Here is a 21,659-nt window from a genome sequence, read left to right as displayed (position 1 = left end):
GAAGGATGTGAAAAAGGACTAGAATTATGGGAAAGTTTGTTAGGAGTAATGTTTATAGAAGAGGTGCGTTTTCAGTTCACATTTAAAGGATTCAACAATGGGTAGGTGACGGATATGGAAAGAGAGAGAGAGAGATCAATATTCATCAGAAGGACCACCTAGAATTACATAAGAAAATTTAGGGAAACATTATGTGGACGATTTCACTAGTGATTTATTGGACATTTGCAGAAAAGACTTCCACAAATAATAACAGATGTAACCCTTGCTTCTTTGTGCGACGTGATAAAAGTGGAAATGGAAAAGGTTACAAATGTTAAATGGATCATCACAGTGATGCATTGGGAACACCTCATCGCATGCTTGTGATGAGATTGATTGTGGAGTTATACAATTAGTCAAGCACGCCATCCCACGTGACTGCCATACGTCATGTCTACATCCTCCGAGGCTCTGTGTACCTGGTGCCTTCCTGCAAAGAACCTCTAGAAACGTTTCGTGTCAAACCGCGTGCAGAACTCTCCCGCACGACCTGCAGGTACGTACTACCTGGTTCGCCGACCCCTGAACTTCGAAGACCGCTGGCCAGAGTTTTCCGATCGCCCACTTCCTCACCGGCTGAATTGTCTGGGGTTGTAAGCTTGACAGCCGGTGAGCTGATGTGGGGCAAGAACCTGTGGGAAGGCGACTTGGGCAAGTTTCTACTCGAGTCTCTTGTGCTGAGCCTTGACAGCGAGGGAGAGAGCGACGAGGCTCCGGCTCGGCTGGAGGTAATCTTGGATGTCGAGTACATATTGTACAGTGCTGGGAAGTAGGTCAAGGATGAAGGGGCGTAGAGGGGGAGGTCGGACTGTAGAATGCGGCGGCGTTTCTCTCGCTTTTTGTTTTCCAGCCGCTGCTGACGCAAGTCCTCCCTTCGCTCTTCACGGATGTGACTTCGAACACTCGCCGCAAGTTCTCTGAATGAGGAGTTATTTTTGCATGTTAGGCGTTTGTCTTTCGCATGTGTGTATCTTTCCTACCAGATGCCGTACTTGTGAAGAGCGTAAAGTCGTTGCCCTGGGACAGTATGGGGAACTCAAGGACGACCGTTCTATCTCCGTAGTTAAAAGGCAGTGTCCAGACACCACAGACATAACTTTATTTCTGAAGCTCTAGTCTTAAAGAAGTGGCACAGATGCCATAGGATAAAGTAACAAACACTAATAGAAAGACAAGCAATGTCTTGGTCTGCACACAGCTTCGCAACTTCGGAGACAAGACACTTTCTCTTGGTTTCCCTACATTGCTCCGGAGCAGCGTTTCCCTTAGCTTTATAACTGCTGTACAAGGTAGTTTGGGTGATATTCTTTTCTTAATTTCAGAGTCCTATCTTAACTTCGACAAACTTAAGCATATGAAATATTCGGCAAATACATTTTCTTGTCGATTAACAGCTTTAAGAAATTGCAACAAACGTATTTCCCCATAGAATAAATCCTTACACACATGTCCACATAAAACATGAATAAGGAAAAGAACCATTTCATTGATAATAAAACAGAAGAAAAATAATCAGACCACTGATTAAACATTTACAAACAGGAAGACAATGTGTAAGATGTGAACTTACTGGTAGCTGATTTCGCCATTCTTGTTGGACTGCATTCTTCTCGCTACTCGCATCATGTCGTCGCTGTCCAGAGGCACTCGAACTCTCTGTGTGCATGAGTGAAACACAGGATTATCATCATCCTGAAGACAACTTTGAAACTTCCGTCTTTATTTTATCCGACACGTGTTGTCAGACATGTACACTAGAAAAAAAAATATCAATGAATGAAATAAGTAAAAACGCAAACACAAAGCAGGCAATACTGTTTGTTTACAGAGCTGAGGCATACTAAAGTTCTAAGCAATACTGAGTCGAACACGTCACTTTGCGCCACCAGTTAAAAATAGCTTGATCAAAAGTGTAAGGGTTTATACATGAAACCAATTTCAAGGACACAGTGTGAGTACGGATGAGAAAGGTGTTTGCTACAGAGAAAATGCACGCATAGTAACAGTGACTTGGAGGCTGTGAGGTTAGTAGGAAGACAAATGGGAATTTGAGAGAAGTGTAGCTCTAAGCTCACCTTTAGACCTCTAATAAAGTTTGCTTCGGACACGCACAGTCGACTGTCGGTATCAAACACTCGGAACAGATCAACGACACGAATGCCCATCGTGCTTAGGTACCTGATTAGCAATGAGACTGGATCCTCTCTCTTGGCTGAAACACACACATGGTGCACAGACACCTAAAACTGATCCAGTTTAAAAAGCAGTCTTGTGGTGATATTGATTAGTGAAGAAGATGAAATAGAACAAAGCGAAAAGAAAGAAATCGCGTGAATGTAAACCAGTCAGTGACAGTGACAGTGAACAGATTTAAATTTCGTCCAATACGAAATAATTCCATGATTAGATTACTAGGATGATTTCTTTACATTAAAAATAAAATATTATAAATTACAGCTGCCAAAGTTTGACTAAACATTGACTAAAAAATTTAGTAGAAGGCTGCAAAGCTGTTAACAAGTCGTAGTTAAAGGTTTGTTAATTTGGTGACATTGCAGTATTAGTACGCATTTAATCTGCTACATTCGTTTTAAGTTCATTCACATGCGCATTAAACAGTGTGTGAGAGAGACATGGGAGTTTTCAACGAAGTGACTAAACTTTACGTGAACCGGAAGGTGAAATACCCTTAAACGGGTCTCATTCTTGAGAAAGATCGCTTCAGGATATTTCCGCAAAGTGACGTGTTCATGATAGTTACAGATATTTTACAGGCATTGTATGTCCTTTCTGACATATACTCGCCAGTCATTTAAATGAACAGTAGAATTTAAATTTAAATGAACATTTAAGTCGTATCGAAACAAATATGAGCTCACTTCTCTGAACGCCGAAGATGTCTCGTGTGGTAATGACACCACCATGCTCCATGGTAAACTTTCGCCTCTTTGCTATTTCTGCTGCCTTGAACGCAGTTTTAGCGTCGATAGGTATCTCCTGCAGAACATATAGAATAACTATGCGTTTTTTCAATCTTGCATAAGACACGCTAAGAAGAAATTGCATTCTCAGAAAATGGACAGCATTTCATCGGTGAACAGCACTCACATTAATGCACTCACTCTTTTACGAGCTCTCCGGGGATGAAACTCGTTATAACGTGTGCTCACAATAAAAGCCATAGTGCGTACTGATCAGAGACATTTTCTAAATTATAGGTCACATTTACATTTTAATGATTTTTCCCCATCCATATTGTCCTGGTACGTTTTCAAATTTCAGTTATAGCTTCTTTTGCTCGGAGGATTGACTACAAAAGTAACTATTCATCAGAAATATCATTTAAGACATTTATTTAGGAAATGTACATTGGTTTCCTAGGTCTTCCCAGTACGAAATCCCTTTCGCTCCTGTCTTGATCTATCTTGGTACTGTATATTTCTTCTCTGTTTTTAAATGGTTAAAACTTTCTTGATTTCATGTTTTCTTGAGTGCGCACGCATGCACTCACACGCAATTCTTGCGCTGAAAGGCTCTCTCTAATGTACACCGAACTACTCACCGCAAGGCTCAGAAAGGTGATACGTGATGAAGGTCTGTCGAGAGCTTCCAATAGTTTCATACATCCATCCATCGACACTGGATTGTGGCCGATCTTTATAATGTATTAAGCATATCTTAAAGTTAATTTACCATCCCATGTACTGCTATGCTTTTATAAAGAAAACAATAATGCCCAGAAAGGATTATTTATAGTACATGTATCAATGTTTTGCTTTAATCTGAAGGGCACATTAATATAATTCTTAATGCCTCAAACTACACTCTCAGGCAGTGGTAAGTGTCAGGTTCCAAACAAACTATAGCAACTTTGGTTATTTGTTTTGTACAGTTCCATCGTTTTACTGGTGCCTGCATGTAAGCGTTTGTTTGAGAGAGAAAGAGAGAGGTGGTCAGCGACACACACAGACCAAAGAAGCAGGCAGAGAGAAAGGCAGACAAGAACACATTCAAACTCACCTCTAGCACCTCTAAAGTCCTGTTCACACTCAAGGCTCGAGCCAGATAAGGGATACAATCCCAGTTGACACGGTTGTTAGAGATATCCAGCTTCTTCAAAGTACGATTGCTCTTTAAACATGAGTTTTAGTCTTGCTAAGATATATGATCATGCTCCTTGAGAGAAATGTCGTACTTTTTGTTTATGCAATATACAGAAAAATTCGAAAATTCCTGTCGCAACAGAACCTAACTGTAATGACACTTGTTACTGTTAGAATCTACTCTAACGTGAACATCACCTTGTGAACCAAAAGCCAGAAACTGAGGCTGATTGTATAATTAAGCACAAATGCCTAACATTTCTGCAACTCATTAACAATCGGGCCAACAGCAATAAATAAATAAAATAAAAAGCAGTTTACTGCCTTGCAAATATTTTCACAAGAGAAAATAAAAATAATATGAGGTAGTGAATAACAATCTTAATTAATGGACAAGTAGGTCTTGTCTGATTAACACGTCACAGAAGTGTGTGCATTTGTTCAGAACATGGGAAATACAAAGATTTTGAAATTTGAATTTCGCCAGTAATGACTTCTGATTTGTTGACGGGTTCTATATGCAAAACGCAAGCTGGGGAACCAAGTGATGTGACTCACTCGAAGTGCCTCGCTGAGAGACAGACTTCCTTCCCAGGCCAGTCCGTTCCAAGCTAGGTTCAGTTCAGCAATGCTGCTGTTACGGGAAAGACTGTTACACAAGGCCACTCCACCCCCTCCTCGGATCATGTTCCAGCTGAGATTTAAACACATCACTGTGTTGTTGATACCTTAGGAATGCAAAGCAATGAAACAAAAACCACATCAGACCTTACACGTCAGGGTGATTCGTGTAATTCGTGTGTTTAAGAATATGTACACATATTTATCGGCAGATACATTAAATGACCAGAGGGATGCAAATTTGTTCTAACGATCGGGTAAGGCCTACTGCAAAATACCATTTCCCCAAAGCTGTGTGAAAACCTTCTTCCCATCTCTAGATACACGCCTACAAGCATTACCATAAACCGAAAAAGGACAAAACCGAGACATCTCGATATGCGTAATTCACATAAGTTCCCAGCTCTCCCATTGGCTAAGGCCCTCACGAAGTAAAGATGTCCATAGTCTATCCTGAAGTCTATGTTGTCAACCACTTTCTGAGCAAGGCGTAAACATGACATAATTCTCAAATAACTCATCTGAAAATATCTCACCAATAGCGGTGCCCAGCTGTCTGCCTCCTCTAATATCTATCTTGTTCTTGCTGAGATTCATACAGATGACAGAGGTGTTTACCTGAGAAGGACATTGTTCAAAAATGCAAAGAATGCAATGGGAAAAACGAAAACTTGTTGAAAAAATTTGATCAATTAATAAAATACACACCCACACTTACCTGCAGAAAATTTGACGTGGTGCGTCACACACACACAAATCCTGTGTGTGTGTGTGTGAAATCTCTCTATATATATATACAGTGTGAAATATCTCTATAAATATATTGTGTGTGGGTGTGTGTGTGTGTGTGTGTGTGTGTGTGAGAGAGAGAGGAGTAAGAAACAATGCATGTCAAGAAATGAATTACTTACTTGTAGTCCGTTCAGTATAAATCCTATTTCAAAATCTCCGATACTGCAATCTAGTGTAGAAGGAAAAAAAACCCCAACAGTTTATTAACTCGGAAGAAACCCCTCTGGATAATTCATGTCTTCAACGTAAAAAAAACAACTAGATGCAGGAAAACACTTTTTTGTCAACTATTTAAGATCACAACAGCAATTAAAAGAATTCGGGGAAAAAAACGGTTACGTGATTCACCATATAGTTCATAGCAGTTGATGCTGCATTAATGTTTCATCCATCAGTCGAATCTATGAACCGTACCTGACAGATTGATGTGACTAAGCCAGTTATTTGCTGACAGTAAATCTCCCAGAGATCGTGCTCCTTTCTCGTCCACAATATTGCAGCTGAAGTTCTGAGATAACATCGAAATAAATTACAAGAAATAAATAAATAAAAATGTTCATTAATAAAACTAATGGTGAAAAATATGGGTTACTAAAATTGAAAAGTCTACAATTATGTTTTTCATAATGATTAGATGCTTCTTGAGAGTATTATTGTTAAAAGATACGAGCAGGGATAAAAATAAATATGACCATTGATTTAAGATTTTTTCAAAATATGTTCATACTGTTTCCTCAGATTCCTGTTCTGACTGACAATGACCTCTGAACTGACTAAAACATCGTAGACGTAGTGTATATTGCATATAAAAGGACACACTATCAACAACACACAGAGCTTCTGTGTACCAGTTTTATGACGTATATATTTCGCTGAAGGCTGTCAGCGATATAGGCGATGCTGTCACCGGTCATTCCGTTACAGGACAAGTCTACTTCCTCCAGGCGAGAGTTGTGCTGAACTCCAGGAAGAAAAGATGGAGGTGTTAGCAAACATTCCAGAAGAATAAAAGTAGTAGTGCACACTTTCATACAACAGCGCTTGAATTGTAAGCTTCCAAGCAGACAACAGAAAAGTAAGCGAACCGACTGTCACAATTGTGCTGGAGACGCATTGGAGACCCAAAATCATTCACTGAAAAATACTACTTCGCCTTAATACACTGTGAGTATGTGATCGAACACAACTAGTGACAGCTGTCCATCAAAAAATAAAATCCTAATACTTTTGTTCGTATACCTGTAGTGCAAGACCCAGAGCTTTGGCCTCAGCGGCGTTTAATCCGCAATGGTTCAGCTGCATGCGTGTCAGAAACAGTTGGTGAATGATCTTCAGACGAGGCGGGATGCCCAGCTTCATGCATGTCTGCTCATATGTCACGTGACCGAAATCTGTATTTTGTTGTGTCATCGACTCTGCTCTTTCTTTCAAGATAAGATCAGCACGCTCTTCCACTTTGTAAAAGAAAAGCAGAAAAATAGAAAAAAACTATATCCAAAAATAAACAATGGAAAAGCAAACAGTATCTTGTCAGCGAATTCAGCTAAAATTAAATAAAATTATCTTCTAAACCTGAAAAAATTTAAGATGCAGAATAAAGGAAAGCAATTAAGCGCATCTCGTGCTCCCTTAACAGTATTTCGTGAAAAGAAAACTCATTATCTTTAGCAGTTTTAGTGCACTGCTAGAAAGAGAACATCGACTATCTCTTGGGCACTTTCGGCATATGTTTAGGACCCCCTATTCAGAATCGGGCATTAATGTGCTCTGCTCACTATCGTTGAAGAATCTTTTGTGACCATCATGGCTGAGAGACGTGTAATCTTAAGATAGTCAATACTGAACAACTTCTGAAAGTCACGTAATCAAGTTGCGCTGCCTTCGGTTACAAGCTTATAGAATATGCAGGGAACACACATGTAGATACTTTGATAGTTTTTTTTGGATGCGGTTATCTTTAATTGACACCTCTGGATTTAGACACTTTTCATGACACAAACAAACAAACAAACAAACAAAACCAAAAACAAAAAACAACAAGCACACAGATAAAAAATCAAGCAGGGATCACTAAAAGCAGAGTAAGAATAAATTTTAAAAAAATTAGGCAGTTTATTATTGTCGTGTTGCTCCATCCACCTCCTAATTAAGATATTCGGCAATAGTAAGACCACCAAGGACAAGTAAGTTTTATGCCAAAGCCAAAAACACTAACGATAACCCGAAAGAAGAAAGAATCTTAGTAGTGCTAGGATACTAAATAAAATTATCTCGAAAGAAGAAAGATTCTAAGAAGGCCAGTGAAAGGAGACAAGAAGTTATTACATAATATTACTTTGTAATCCGCAGGGAAAGCAAGATAAAACCTTCAAAAATAAAATCAAAGCAGTTAACTTTTGTAAAATACAGCACTGCCCACACAGCTTATTCACCAAGAGTGGGTGATTATACCTGTCAGTTATAACGGACTAGTGGTTTACCTTCTGGCTCAAAATCTGAATCGTACTGATTGTCGTCGACGAAGCAAATTTTCTTTTCACGGTGTCGTCTAGGTTGTCTGGTCAGATCCCCGCTACTGGAGCAAGTTTCCTCATAGCATGGAGTGCTTCGAGCACGGTTTTCGCTAGCGTAGCACATGTACTCTTCAACCCCTTCGCTGCTACTGCTAGATTCAGGAGTAGGAGACCTCTTCACCGAATGCATTGTCGTCCAACATCTTGCACTTTTTTTCTTCATGGACTGACTTCTGTAGCTGGCTTGCGTTGTCCTTGGAGGATATCGAACAATAGCGCTGTCCTGTCTGTCCTTCCCGAGATTAATCTTTTTTATCTGTCTAGTCACGGCGGAAGTGGGTAAGTTAAGGTTAACATATGTACTGAGGAATATTGGCTCGTAGAGTATGTCCAAATCACCCTGAAAATCTTCAGTAAAATCCTTGTCGTGCTTTCTCGAAATTGTATCTTTCAGCCCTCGCTTTTCTTTTGCTTTCTTATACTTTCCTGCCGCCACTTTCTTCGACGCCACATTAGACTTCACAGAGGCCGTAATGTCACGCTCTTCTGGGGCTATACTGCCTCTGCCTCCCAATTCGTCTGGTTCATCACTCAAAGAGGTAGGTGTTTGAATAGTAGGCTTTTTCATCGCTACTTTAGTGTTAAAACTATCATCTTCTCTTGCTACATCAGGCGGAAAAGATGGCAGGCGAATGGGTGTGGTACCGAAGTCAAAGAGCTTGACTTGAAACTTGCTGCGTGAGAGGGTCTTGTGAAGTCGCAAGCGGCTGCGGAACAGCTCGACGTCGAAGGAAGATTTGGTCCGGCGCAAGCATTTGTCAGCTCGGGAGCTGGTGCGACTGACGGACCTCGGCCTTGGGGATGTTTCTCCCTCAGAGTCAGGCTCCTGAACAGGCGTGGCTTTAGCTGTGTTTCTGCTACAAGGAGCACTTTGCCCTCGAGTTGTTGGACGCAACTCTACGCTGAAACGTCCTGTCAGCAGCTGTTCGTCCATTTCCAGACCTGTCATAAAAGGGAACATACGCTTAAATACGTTAATGTATCACAAACAGTGTCGATATTTTCTGCACGCTCCTGTCACTTTTTGCGACGTTTCAAAAAGTGGGCTGCAGTACACAGCAACAAAGTCGTCTAGCGCTCAGCAAGAGGAGACTATTTTAAGAACATCTACTTTTGAGAGAAGAATAGACTTCCATGATTCGAATGTTTACCTTTTAAATACTTCTCCTTTAGAGCCTGAGTTAAATAATCAACTGAAGTTTATGTGATGACAGCTCGTTCCTCTTCTTGTCTGTCAAAGAAAAACAGAAATGAGCCCAAAACCCAAATGTCGACTTCAAATGAATGTAAGTGTGAAGCCTTTTAACTAGTACGTTTTGTTCTTGTGCATATGACTACACAATAATTAAACGTGCAAGTTTATCAAGAAAAGTGGCGGTTCGTACACATTAATTAATACAAGATGATGATGATGATGATGATGATGATGATGATGATGATGATGATGATGATGATTATTATTAAGGATTTTGTTATCATGTCTAGTTGTCAGTTTTCTCTGTTAAAAAAGTAAAAGATATAAATGAGTATAAATAACAATAACAGTATATAATACTGCGCCGCGCCTCGATTACAAGAGAAAGAAAGATGGAGAGACTAGAAATAAAGGGGGGGGGGGGAATGTCAGATAAAGGAGAGACAAGAGCGACAGCGGGTAGAAAGGAGCTGAGCCGAGTAAAATTTCATAATGACTCAACACATTGATCTGATTACTGACTTTCTGTAACCATTTTCTTGTCAATTACTAGCTAAACACTGATGCCATAATAAGCGAACCGAAACTAACTCACATGTCAGAAATATTGTAACATCCACACAATGTCTAGTACGAAGACTGCTCAACCCAATTCGGCAACTCCTCCCGCATTTCTTACCCCATGAATCTCTCGCCTCATCCCTATCACTTACACTCCTGAAATACAGCCTTACTCTCTTGATCATTCCTTTCTTATGAACTCTGACATTGCAAAGTCAATAGTGAAATGTCTCGAGGTTTCAGAAAAGACAGAGGGCTACAACAGTGAAGCTGAAAAATTATGTTGGTTTTCAGAGGAATTCCCGAAAGAACACTGGGTCTGTTGACTCTAAGTAAAGAAACTTACTTTATGATTTCCTTTGTGTCTTCCAGTCGATGCTACTTCTTTGCCATGTTTACCATCGTGATTTCAAGTTCAGAACGGCTTGCTTCCACAAACCACAGCCATGCTTCTCGGCATGACCCTTTGTTTCCTTCTGCCAAGGAAGGGGAGAGTTTTACAGAAATACTCTGCACCAGCCACTGATCAAGGAATCGCAGCCACATCAAGATCACGGGAGAGTCAGGCACGACGCTTCAAGCGGTTTCTATGACTACCAACAGGGAGTGTGATTAGACCAAATGTTTCCGCTGTAGCATGACTTAATTGCATATTTTATTCATACTCCTAGCTTCGTCTTTGATCGGATGCTGTAGTTTCTGCTACGTGATTAGTTCAGTCAGCTCAAGTAGAACGCAATAGAAGCATTCAATAGAAACAGCAACATTGGGCAGTTGGAAAAAACCTTAAATAAACCGATGAATTGTAAATAATGTATTCTATTTAATAACTTACATTGTGAAGTAAAGTTCTCTTAGACTTTTGTGATCGTCTTCCAAAGTCATCAAGAAACCATTTCTTAATCAATTTGTTACTTCATATTGCAATAGGAGTGCGGCGGAGGGGCTCTACATTGGAGGCCTTTTAATCAAATAAACTATTTTCTCAGGAAAATTCTTAAATAATGCCCTCTAGACTGTGGGTTTTCTTCTGCAATCAGACAGAGAGAGAGAGAGAAATACTATTACCTTTGATAGTTTTCCTTTTACCTGTTACTTTGGTGGATTAATATTTCAGAAGTATGGCTGTCGTACAACCTGTTAAAACTTTTCCTATAACACGACACTCCTTAATTACATTCTGCGCAAGAGAACAAGTATAGGTTTTTCGAGAAGTTATATTTTTCCCCTGTACGGGAGTGGCATGAAAAGCATTATACATTCATGGAGGTTAAAAGAGTATAATTATTATTCCTTTTTTGCAACTATGTTAGACTGTCTTTTATAGTTCATATTTCTTACTTTTCCTGGTCTTCCATCATTCTTTTTCCTCCGGCTCCCCCTCCTCTCCAATAACTGCTTCTGCATTTAATCGTTAGTATCACAGGTCTCGTATTTAAAACAATTATGTTTTGATGTATTTATCTCAACCAATTCCTCCTCCATGTTTCTCAAAGAATATATATATAAGACTTTGCCATTTTCAAATATTTCCCGAAAAATAATCCCCTCGCAGTTTGAGTAAACCCTGCCAGAACGGCGCATTTTACAATAGGGGGAACAGGCATAGGTATAGAACAGTAGCGTTGAGCGGCTTTCTTCTTACCTCCCTTGCACTCTAGCCTGGCTGGGTGGCGAAGTATCGTCGTGTGCGGTCGTCGTTTGCAACGTGGGTGGCCCGCCCCATCGTCTGTGTGGTCCTGCAGCTCCAGGCTTTGCTTGTGCCGCCGCCTACAGTTTCTCCAATACGCTTTGACGTCGGTCCGAAAGATGGAAGTTTGATGGGAAATCTAGGAGCACTCCTTAAGCTACCAATGTCTTAACAGCTTGCGCCGATATTCCAATGTGTTTATCCGAGTCTTTATAACTGTAACCAAACGGAAAACACCAACAATATTACTTTTTTCATGTGTACGTGTGTATTCAAGCAAACCCTTTTGACCTAAGAATAACATTTCTGTCAGACTTATGTTACGGCTTCACTTAAAAGGTACTTCTCAAATTCTTGAGTACAAAATTATTTTTGATGGTCTTAACAAAATGTAAGTATTGATATTAAAAATATATTGGATATCATATAATGACAGGGTGAACAAATTAACCTATAGGTTTGTGACCTTAGAGGTCATGAAGCTGCCTTTGGCTCAGACGATAACGCCAGTTGTGTTTGTCAATTCGTGCCGGTCTTTCGGTGCTGACCATCTGACTATGACAAAGTATCAAGTCGTTTTGGTGTACATGTTAATAGCCATGACAATGAGGAAAACGTGAAGGGTGGCTTAGCATGACTTGTCACATCAGGGAAGAGACCTAACTCCGAAATATTTTAAAGTTTTGCCGTAAGTTGGAGAGCTACTGTTGTCTTTCCGATTCGTAGTGCTGAGTTATTGCTGCCCTCACACCTATGTTCTCGCAATCGTATATACGTGCATGAAATGAGCTTCGCCAAATCCCAGGAATTATTTACCTATATAACGGTAAGTGTTTTATTCATATCAAAACTTGTAAACACATTATTCATACGGATTATTGTCATGCCGAATTAGAGGCGCTATAAATGCCATTAGAATAACAAGCAAATGAAGAACATGACATGTCACTACAAGATATATTTGTATCAGCAACCTTAGCTTTGTTGTGTGTTGAAGCTGTAATTTCCTTATGGAGAATTTGTGTAAGAGACTGTCAAGCCGACCCATGTCATGTTGTGACTATACACTTCGCGTGACCGGGTCATTTTAACTATCTTGACGCATAGCATCCATGTGCATTTTATCACACAATAACTAAAATTGCATTTTAGATGGCTTGCATTTTTTAATCCAAACAAAGACGTTTGGCTTTGCATTTTGATTTATTTTTATTTTATGTTTGAATATTTACCACTTAACACCAGCTGTGTCACTGAGACGCCATGATGGCGTAACAGTGAGAGATTCCATTACAGTTCTAATGGGTCTTTGCCCCGATTTCGTGCTTAGTAGAATACTGCACTCAGCTGAAATTAGATCAAGCATTTTTCTGTGTTACCTAAGGTATTAGTCTTTGTTATTTTTGTTTTATTGGAGTGTGTTTTATGCAGAAAAATAGCAATAGAAAATGCAACAATTTCATCTTGTCTCCCCTTCAGCAGAAGAGTTCATAATACTTTTTTTTTTCTTTGGACTCGTTGACTTTGGGGACTTTTGTGCTTGTTCAAAATTAATTGATCGTCTTCTGCATATACTGCACAAATAAGGAGACTAAGGCAAACCACCATTTAGATGATTGTTCTGTGACAGGACAATTACAGGCACTTGTCTGATTGTCTATAACGTAGCGCACATGGTTTGCATTTGTTACGAACTTCGGCTCCTATCTGCTGTGGTCCCTATCCTTTTAAAAATGGAATCTTCTCTAGTGAACATGCTCTCAATAAGTAGCATTATAGCCTTCATAAAATCCTCTGTGAATATTAATCGCGATATTGGGTAATAGTAAACCATGGCTAGTAGCAGCAGCTGACTTGCTCGTAACAAAAGAATGTATTTAAGAACAATGTTTCAAAGAATGAGATAATGGAATTATATGCTTCTTGCATGCGTATTTGGTCGCGTGTAAAACCTTTAAGCTTTTGCAAACTGCCTTAGTAAATCCAGTTTAAGACCAACATTAATTCTTTCTGATCCCACTTATTTATATACAATAAACGAGATATCATCCACGAAAGAACGCATAATACAATTTTAAAGAAATTCGTTTGACATTTATCTTTACACCGATAATTTCCGTTCACAGAAAATCTGTCGGAAATAAGATGAGCATCTTTGAAAATCTCTATGTTACGAGAACATTTTATGGTTTGAAGTCAACGAGGTCTTGTGTTGATTGGAGAGATTCATTAAAAATCTCTTACAAGCGTTGATCAATGAAAAATAAACATACACACGCATTCTCATGGAAACACGTGTACTCATGTACTCATGAACCTATTAACCGCACATTTTCTCATTTTTTACTTTGGCATATACAATAAATTATTACCTCAAGCTTTTAGTTAAAAAAAATATCTAAAATTGGCTAGAACCCGATTTCATTGACAAATTAACTCATTATCGCATTCCTCTACACGAGAACGTGTTGTTGATGATGAATTCACTAGCTCATGTGTAGTTAAAGGTTTTGTAGTTTTAAAATAATGATTCATTATTATTTCCTCTTCTTCTTATTATTATTTACATGTACATGTACTGGCATAGTAGCATACTAGCGGGAAATAGAACCTTGATTATAAGACCACTGCAAATTTTTTACATCTACTAGCAGTCTCATTTAATGTGAATTAGTTCTTTCCAGAGATCTTTTATAAATAGTATCCATTATTAAATAGTGATGGGTAAGACAAATTTGTTTGAACCCACAAAGACGTGATGTTCAAATTGTGCATATGTAAAATCACAAATAACACATTTTGGCAATATTAAATAAGACTGCTGTCACTATGTGGGCTATATTGGGCAGCAGATTACATAGAACATATTATTGCGACAGAGCTTATATTGACAGACAGCATGCCATAAAATAACAAAACATATGCTGGTATAAATTTGCCTTGCAGCACATATATTGTGACAATGAATGCTTCTTTACCGGCGTTGAAATGTGAAAAAATGTGATACTTTTCCAACAGATCCCGAGGAATCCCACCTTACTAATAATTTTAAACTGCCGTTGAGGTTTTATCCAGACCCTAAAATATCGTTTGTACCGTGTAAAAGCTATTTCTTTCATACCTGCTAAAGAAAACTTTGAACCCTTACACAGGCCTGTGAAAATGTTTCTTAACCTTTTTTTTTTAAGTTTACAGTGCTCGTGTGTGTGTGTGTGTTTTGAGCACAGTTGTGTGTATGTGTGATCTCTTGCGTACATGAAAAAAGGCAACGAGAACATTGACCCCGTTATCACGTACTCGTGGCTTTGGCCTCGCGTGACTGTATTCTCTTTTCGACTACTGACACTAGCTAGTACAGTTGTAAGCAAGACAACTAATTGTAGCCTTTAATGACGAATTGGAAACGTTGATATTATCGTGCTGCTATTTATGAACTCCGGAAAGTTCCGTACGTTTCACATTTGAAATGGTCCTACGTCAGCCTTGTAAAAGGCAACACCACTACACTAGCATTCAACCACGCCGCGATCTCGCATTAAAAAAAAAGTGACTACGCCCTGTTGCTCATCCGCAATTAATTGGTCGCACAGCTTCGAAGCTAGATGAACCTGTTGCGATTGTTCTGTTAGTACCTATTTCTATGGACTGCTTAAAATAAGCAGCTAAAGTCATTCTAAATCCAGCGAGGGAATACTGTGTGGAATTTACTTACCAGGTGGCACAGAAAAGTTTGCAGCCAGTAACCCGAGTGTTGACTTTCTGTATATCTCAGGGTAGCTCTGGTCCCTCGTGCGCCAGTCTGGAGCAAAACAGAGACAGGGTAAGTGTAACAGTTACACTGCACTTATAAAAATAAACAGGGGACTATACTGATTTCTCTGCCATATTTGATCTGACAGTATTCAGAAAGAATATTTTCATTTCTTTCTCTCACTTTCGTTCATTTATTCTGTCCTGTGTGTAATGGCGTGGGCGGTGGAAGGACAGGGGCAGGGATAAAGTCATTTCCCCATATTCTTGATCTGGAAGCTGAGGGGGACAAAACTAATGCGTTTACAATAGGCGTCTATTTTTTCAAGGTATGTTTTGTTTCAAGAAAAATGTACACAAGAAGTGACATTAAATTGAAGAAAAGGAGAAGAACGAGGCATCAGATGATAGTGCTTTCTGTGTCACCGCGTGTTTGAAGAATAAAATTAGTAGTTCCAAGAGCCTGAATTTATTGTAAAGGTTCTTGCTTTCAACTCTTTTTCTATTACGAAAATCTATAAGTCTTGAAGCATCTAATGTTATTTCTGTACCTGATAATTATCCGTTAAGCAGAATTAATGAAGGAGGAGATTTTGTTTCGTTTAAAGGTTATGTCGATGAAAACGCTATGGCTGCCCCTGTGGACATCAAGGTAGGCACCCGCCGTCGATGCTTGATGACGACGCTGGTATATTCTACCTAGGAAATGACGATGATTATTCCCAAGACAGACACAAAATCGATCTCAACAAACGGTCGTTTGGAAAATTCGAAAGTAACTTCGAACTGGAAAGCAAAAAAGAGCAGCCACAGAAGCACATTTCTGGCACTCGGGACGAGCTTGAAATGAGGTCTCCTGATAGTATTCTTCTGACAAATGATGACGAAGATTATGAAACTGACAGAGCCTCGGATAGTCATCATTTTTTCCCTTTAAAAAATCTCCAAAATCCTACTGACGTATTGGATGGTGTACTTTTAAAAGCCAGAAGGGCGTCACTTAACGTGAGTTTTCAAAGAACATCGCTTCATCGAAGCCAGACGTGTCCAACGATATCAACGTCCACATTCGTACGACCACAAGTGGTAGCTCAATGCCGGGCAGTTGACGACAGTCATGCATCAGTTGTACTTCCGACTGGCTTCAGCCAAATGTGGTTTCGTGCTGTCTCTCAAACTTCTGTCAAAAATTACGGCTCTTCTCAGGAAGCGAGTAAGCTTATTTGACCGTACTCCACCACTCCCACACACACATATACATACTACTACTACTACTAAGGAAAATTTATACAGCACTTTACCCCAATATAAAAAATTAGCTCAAAGCGCTTTCTGAAGAAAGAAAAATAAAAACAGACATCATAATAGCAATGGTCTCAAAACATAGAGTGTTTTTATGTTAAGAAGATGAATGAATTCAGCATAAATATAGTCACTACAGCTCAGAACTGCTACCAGAATATCCATTCCTAGCCTTCTATTCTTTGACAGTCTTTTGACTTGCAGCTGTGATTTGTAGTTGTAGTAGTATCAGTGGTAATAGTCGTGGTGATGGCGGTGGTGGCAGCAACATCTAGTTGTCCATTTTTGGCGCGCACATGATAAATACTTCATTCAGAAACCAGTATAATGCGCATTAAAATGCTGGACAAATCGACTTGAAAGTTCATTACATCTGCAGATGATGGGCAGCAAAAATTGTAATATATAGATATATATACACACACAACAAGAAACTGTGACATCTACATAATGTAATATACAACACAACACTAAGCAAGAATTAAATTTTAGAATGATCTTGTGTTACATTCACTTGTTTGTGACCACTTTATATATTCGTTACCAATTTCAGATAATAGAGAAGTAAACAGATTTGTTTCTGACAAGGAACTCACTGAGTGCAAAAAGTTCTAGTCACGACTGAACCTAAATATGACATCTCACTTCTTTTATCTCTGCTTGAGTAATCATTTAGACCCTCCAAAGAATCCACGCAGCACCCCTGTAGTGTTGTCTACTTCAGCTTTCGTGACCTACATTACGTCAGCGCTATCTTTTAACTTGACCTGCTGTCGATAAACTATTTAAGTTCCACTATTGATATCGATATGTATAGATAAACAACTTTCAAGATATTTGCAGAACATAGGATACTTTTGTAGACGTTTTGTTAGTGCTCTTATGATCTTAGCTTTTTGTAGTTGGCGATAATGAACGATGATTTTAGAAATACGGCATTTAATGGAGCAAGTGCCAAGTACGTATTAATGTAGAAAGACAAAATGTTTTGATCCATTCTAAAGGCAGATAGATGTCGCGTATGTTTTGACACATGTCGCAGGCCTATGGGTTCAAACACACGAGCGCGCGCGTGCACACACACAGGGAGAGAGAAATCAACCCTCTCCTCCCTTTAAAACAAAGATAATTTGTAAAATAGTCTATTAGAACGATAAATAATCACGTCGGGTACTGAATAATAAAAAAAGCATGACTTGAAAGCAGGAGTAAATTCAAATACATCACTTTGTATTTTGAATTCAATGTGAGAAATGAGGTCATGTTTGAACATGCAATAGCGCTCTGTAAAGTAGAACATCTTGATAAGCCACCCTACTGAGTGTTGACAGCCGAGCTAAATGAACTTGCTATACACATCCCACCCTTACTTTAGTATTTAGGATTACCTCAGGTATAAAGCGTTGGTGATAAGAAAAGTAAATAGCAGTGATGTGGACGTCTTTAAAAGTAATGTTGATTTTCCTGTGATTATTTCACTAGTTCCGTTTGGTTGCCAGTCCCTTGTTCAAATAACTGTATATGAATACTGTGAATGCAAACACCTCGAGCTTCTCGAGAAATATCAACAAAATACGATTGATTGACCAAATAAGATATTCTTACCATTGATATAATATGACAGTGATGACGTAGGTCTGTGTGTTGTTGAAAGACTGGCCATACTGTCGTTATGGGTTATCCTTGAGCTTATCAAAGTCTCGAAACTGGTTTCTGGACCAATTAAACTGCATGTCATGATCGTTATCATCTTTAACTTGTTAATTTCAGGGCGACAACGGTCCTACTCTTTCAGCCACGAGAAAGACGTACATTATCAACAGCAGCAACAACAACAGCATTATCTCCACCAGCAAATGTTGCAACAGCAGCGGACCACGATGGCTGGTAGGAGAAGTATGCCGAAGCGGGACAGATCATACTCCGAGTCGGACGTGAGGTGGCTGCAACACAGAGAAATGGGTCGCGAGCTGCGGCGTATGAGTGATGAATTCGTATATGAGCGTTCGCGGAGACCCTTGGTACGTAGCAGTAATCTTTGTTTTTTTTTTCTCAAATTTTGGTTGTTTCACACCACCACCATCACCATCACTACCACAACCACCACCATCACCACCACCACAATCACCACCACCACCCCACATTTCATTCAAACATGATATCAGGTTTCTTCAGGACGTGAGGACAAAGTGGGACCCAGTATCTTCATGATTGCAAAAGGTCAGGTATGAACGTCATCTAGAGAACCGAAAATCAATTCATATCTAACATTTCGTACCTGTATTGCAGATGACCGTAAGAGAGGAGGACGAAGATTCATCTGTAGGCAGTCATTATTCATCATCATATCCTGAGACTGTTGGCACTCACCACTGGTTTTAGTGACTGTGATTTCTTAAGTCCAGTGCATTTCACTCTTCAGTTCCCCGCCTGAAATTTAAAGAAAAGCATTGGGCCAGAGGCAATTTTACAGTTAGCGAACTTTTCTTTTTAACTTTATTTTTTTGCCAAATTGTTTTATTTACTTAATTTTAAATTCACAAGCTTATGACCAAATCATCTGATAGCAAATAAGTAAACAAAAAAGAATATTTTTAGAACTTCCGCAGCAAGAGATACTAAATAGTTTCTGAGACGTTGTGGCGGTAATCAAAAAAAGAAAAGAACCACTATGACTTAAAGTCTTCTTTATTCTTCTTTGCTATACAGTTCTCTTTTGGCCTGTAAATACCCTATGTTTATAAATATTGTAAAGACACCATGATGGAGAGACTTCAGATTCAATGTTCCTTCGCACGTCTGACCATCACTTGCTTTTCTTACATATAAACTACACATATATGCTGTTATATGCTAAAAGTGATGTTTCAGAATTACTAAACGTATTTTTAAGACAACAGCAGATACGTATAATTTGACTTTGACTTTTGCATTCCAAAAATTTAATATTTTAAAAATACTAAATATTTAATAAAACACTACACGAAAGTAATGATGATGATGCATAATATTAATAGGCCTTTACAATATTGACAATGTTAATTTAAATCGGTTATTTATGATGTCTTTGATCCTCTTTTTGCTTTTTTACTTTTCCTATTTTGCTCGTCAATAGTTTGATATCTTTATATATACATGCTTATACTGTACATCGATATCAAGCTTCTGATTCACTGTCTTAAAACATGACTTCTTCTAGCTCATTTAGTCATTGTACAAAGACAAATCAATTAATTGAGCATACGATGTCTTGAAGGCGTAATATAAATGGTCATTTTATTTGTTAGTTTTCAATTATCAACTTCGCGCATCCAATGCAGTTCTGTTTGCGCATATTCACGCAGCGTAGAGTTTTTGTTTTTATAGTGGCCTTATTACCCAGATCATGTAAAAAAAAAAAGTCTGTCTCCTATACCTCCCAAAATATTTTCCTTACGGGTAATCTGGAAGAAAGCTCAATGAATTTTCTTTAATTGAGTAAATGGGTAATTCTTAACTGTACGTCCAAATTGTGCCAAATACAGATCACTATTTTAAAATGCTTATGTTGACTTATCATGTTAGTAATTTGCTACATCAAATGAAACTGGCAATAAACTATTTGCACCTGAATCAAGCGCTCCTAATACACGCTCGTCTGTTGATGTTAGTCAAGGTATGTATGTATGAGGAAGTCCACGTCATGCTCCTGTCTAGTTTCTTTCCCAGTATACCAAAGCTTGTCACCTTAATCCGCTGTTGTCTCTCAAAAACCTGGCCATCTGACCTGTCCCGGTCCCACAATATCATTCTAGTTCTAGCTTATGAGTGACTTCTTTCACCTTTCCGTACTGGTGTGCGGATGCTCCACGTATCAGGGGAAATCCATTCTCTCAGCTTTATTTGTGGTTTGGCTCCAGAGGTATACTCTTCACTGTCACCCTAAAACTTGCCGGTGAGGCGCGCGGTTTCGTTGTTAATTCAAGATTCTTTATTCTGTCACCCTCTAAGGGGTATTGAGATATTAAAAATATATCCACACATGTTCACACACATTCCTATCTTTATAAATAGTATTTATTATTCACACACACACACACTGGTTGGCTTATGGCAGCTAACTAAAAAAAGAAAACAAAAAACCCCACAATTTATTCCCTATTCCTTAGTGTTACAAAGTCAACAAAACCGTTCATTTCTAGAGGGTATCTGTTTGCCTACTGGTATACACTGGAAAATGGTTATTCAATGACCAATGGGAGATAATCATGGGGGGGGGGTATTTTAAGTAGGGTTCTAGTAAAAAAATACTTTGAAACATAATAACTTGAATATTTTTGTTTGGGGTTTAGTTCTCCTATCCTGTTCTGGATATACTGGTTTATGTTTTTCTGATTTATCCATACTCCACTTTAGACCAAGATCTTGCAGTATTGTCGGGGCAGTACTGATATAGCTAGACATAAGGATATTTCTTTCATGTAAGTTTTAGAGTATTCTATATACAACGCTTGAACGTTTATTACTATTATTTGTATTTATCAATTTAAACCCAAAACTGATCATCCTTCTTTTAATAAGAAGACTAATCAGAGGATCAACTGATCTGGCATGACATCAGCGAGCGAGGGAACCATCAAGGCACTCGGTAATATGGAGAAAATGTAATCTTATACCTAGTTTTACCCTCGTGGGACGTACGAGGATTCAAATACCTCACCCATTTGAGCACTGGTTTTCTGATAACCTGCTCAATGGCAGTAGAAGTTATAGATCACTCGGCCAATGGGGCACACTTTAAAATGTATTTTACAAGCAGGCTTTGCCAAAGTGAAGCTATGGAAATGGGGCAGCGTCTAAGATAACCAAAGTAAAACGCAAAAAGAAAGAATGGAAAAAAGCCTAACCCAAAAGAGAAAACGTGTCTAACCATCTGTTTAGATGTTTTTCCTCCTACTCCTTTTCAGAAAGAAAAGAATGGATTTCACAAGACAGTAATAACGAACTTGATACATTTTCCCTATGTCACTAAAAAAATAATGTTAATAATT

At 38.8% G+C, this 21,659-nt stretch overlaps 2 protein-coding genes across 3 annotated transcripts; one reads left to right on the top strand and one right to left on the bottom strand.

The window, feature by feature from the left end:
• Nucleotides 1–14: 14 nt before the first annotated feature.
• LOC112571358 lies at nt 15–18,393 on the bottom strand. Its single transcript, XM_025250311.1, has 18 exons — nt 18,235–18,393; nt 15,290–15,376; nt 11,533–11,793; nt 10,234–10,480; nt 9,283–9,362; nt 8,039–9,073; nt 6,798–7,012; nt 6,407–6,514; nt 5,973–6,066; nt 5,678–5,727; nt 5,303–5,384; nt 4,704–4,873; nt 4,063–4,173; nt 3,605–3,697; nt 2,922–3,039; nt 2,118–2,254; nt 1,613–1,698; nt 15–959 (listed from the first exon to the last, which is right to left on the bottom strand). The coding sequence occupies exons 6-18, from the start codon at nt 9,063–9,065 to the stop codon at nt 437–439; spliced, it is 2,814 nt and encodes a 937-aa protein (XP_025106096.1). The 5' UTR covers nt 9,066–9,073; nt 9,283–9,362; nt 10,234–10,480; nt 11,533–11,793; nt 15,290–15,376; nt 18,235–18,393; the 3' UTR covers nt 15–436.
• LOC112571362 lies at nt 12,060–20,245 on the top strand. 2 transcript variants are annotated; one of them, XR_003100800.1, is made up of 3 exons: nt 12,060–12,403; nt 18,400–18,650; nt 18,919–20,245. XR_003100800.1 is itself a non-coding variant. In XM_025250316.1 (3 exons), the coding sequence occupies exons 1-3, from the start codon at nt 15,997–15,999 to the stop codon at nt 19,009–19,011; spliced, it is 888 nt and encodes a 295-aa protein (XP_025106101.1). In that variant the 5' UTR covers nt 15,967–15,996; the 3' UTR covers nt 19,012–20,245. The 2 variants fall into 2 exon arrangements, 1 of the variants encoding a protein (XP_025106101.1); XM_025250316.1 differs by lacking the exon at nt 12,060–12,403 and adding an exon at nt 15,967–16,540.
• Nucleotides 20,246–21,659: the final 1,414 nt, after the last annotated feature.

Source organism: Pomacea canaliculata, linkage group LG8 (genome assembly GCF_003073045.1).
Source record: "Pomacea canaliculata isolate SZHN2017 linkage group LG8, ASM307304v1, whole genome shotgun sequence".
In the NCBI taxonomy this organism is placed as follows: domain Eukaryota; kingdom Metazoa; phylum Mollusca; class Gastropoda; order Architaenioglossa; family Ampullariidae; genus Pomacea; species Pomacea canaliculata.
Note: the sequence above shows the minus strand (reverse complement) of the source record. Positions and strands in the feature narration are given on the sequence as shown.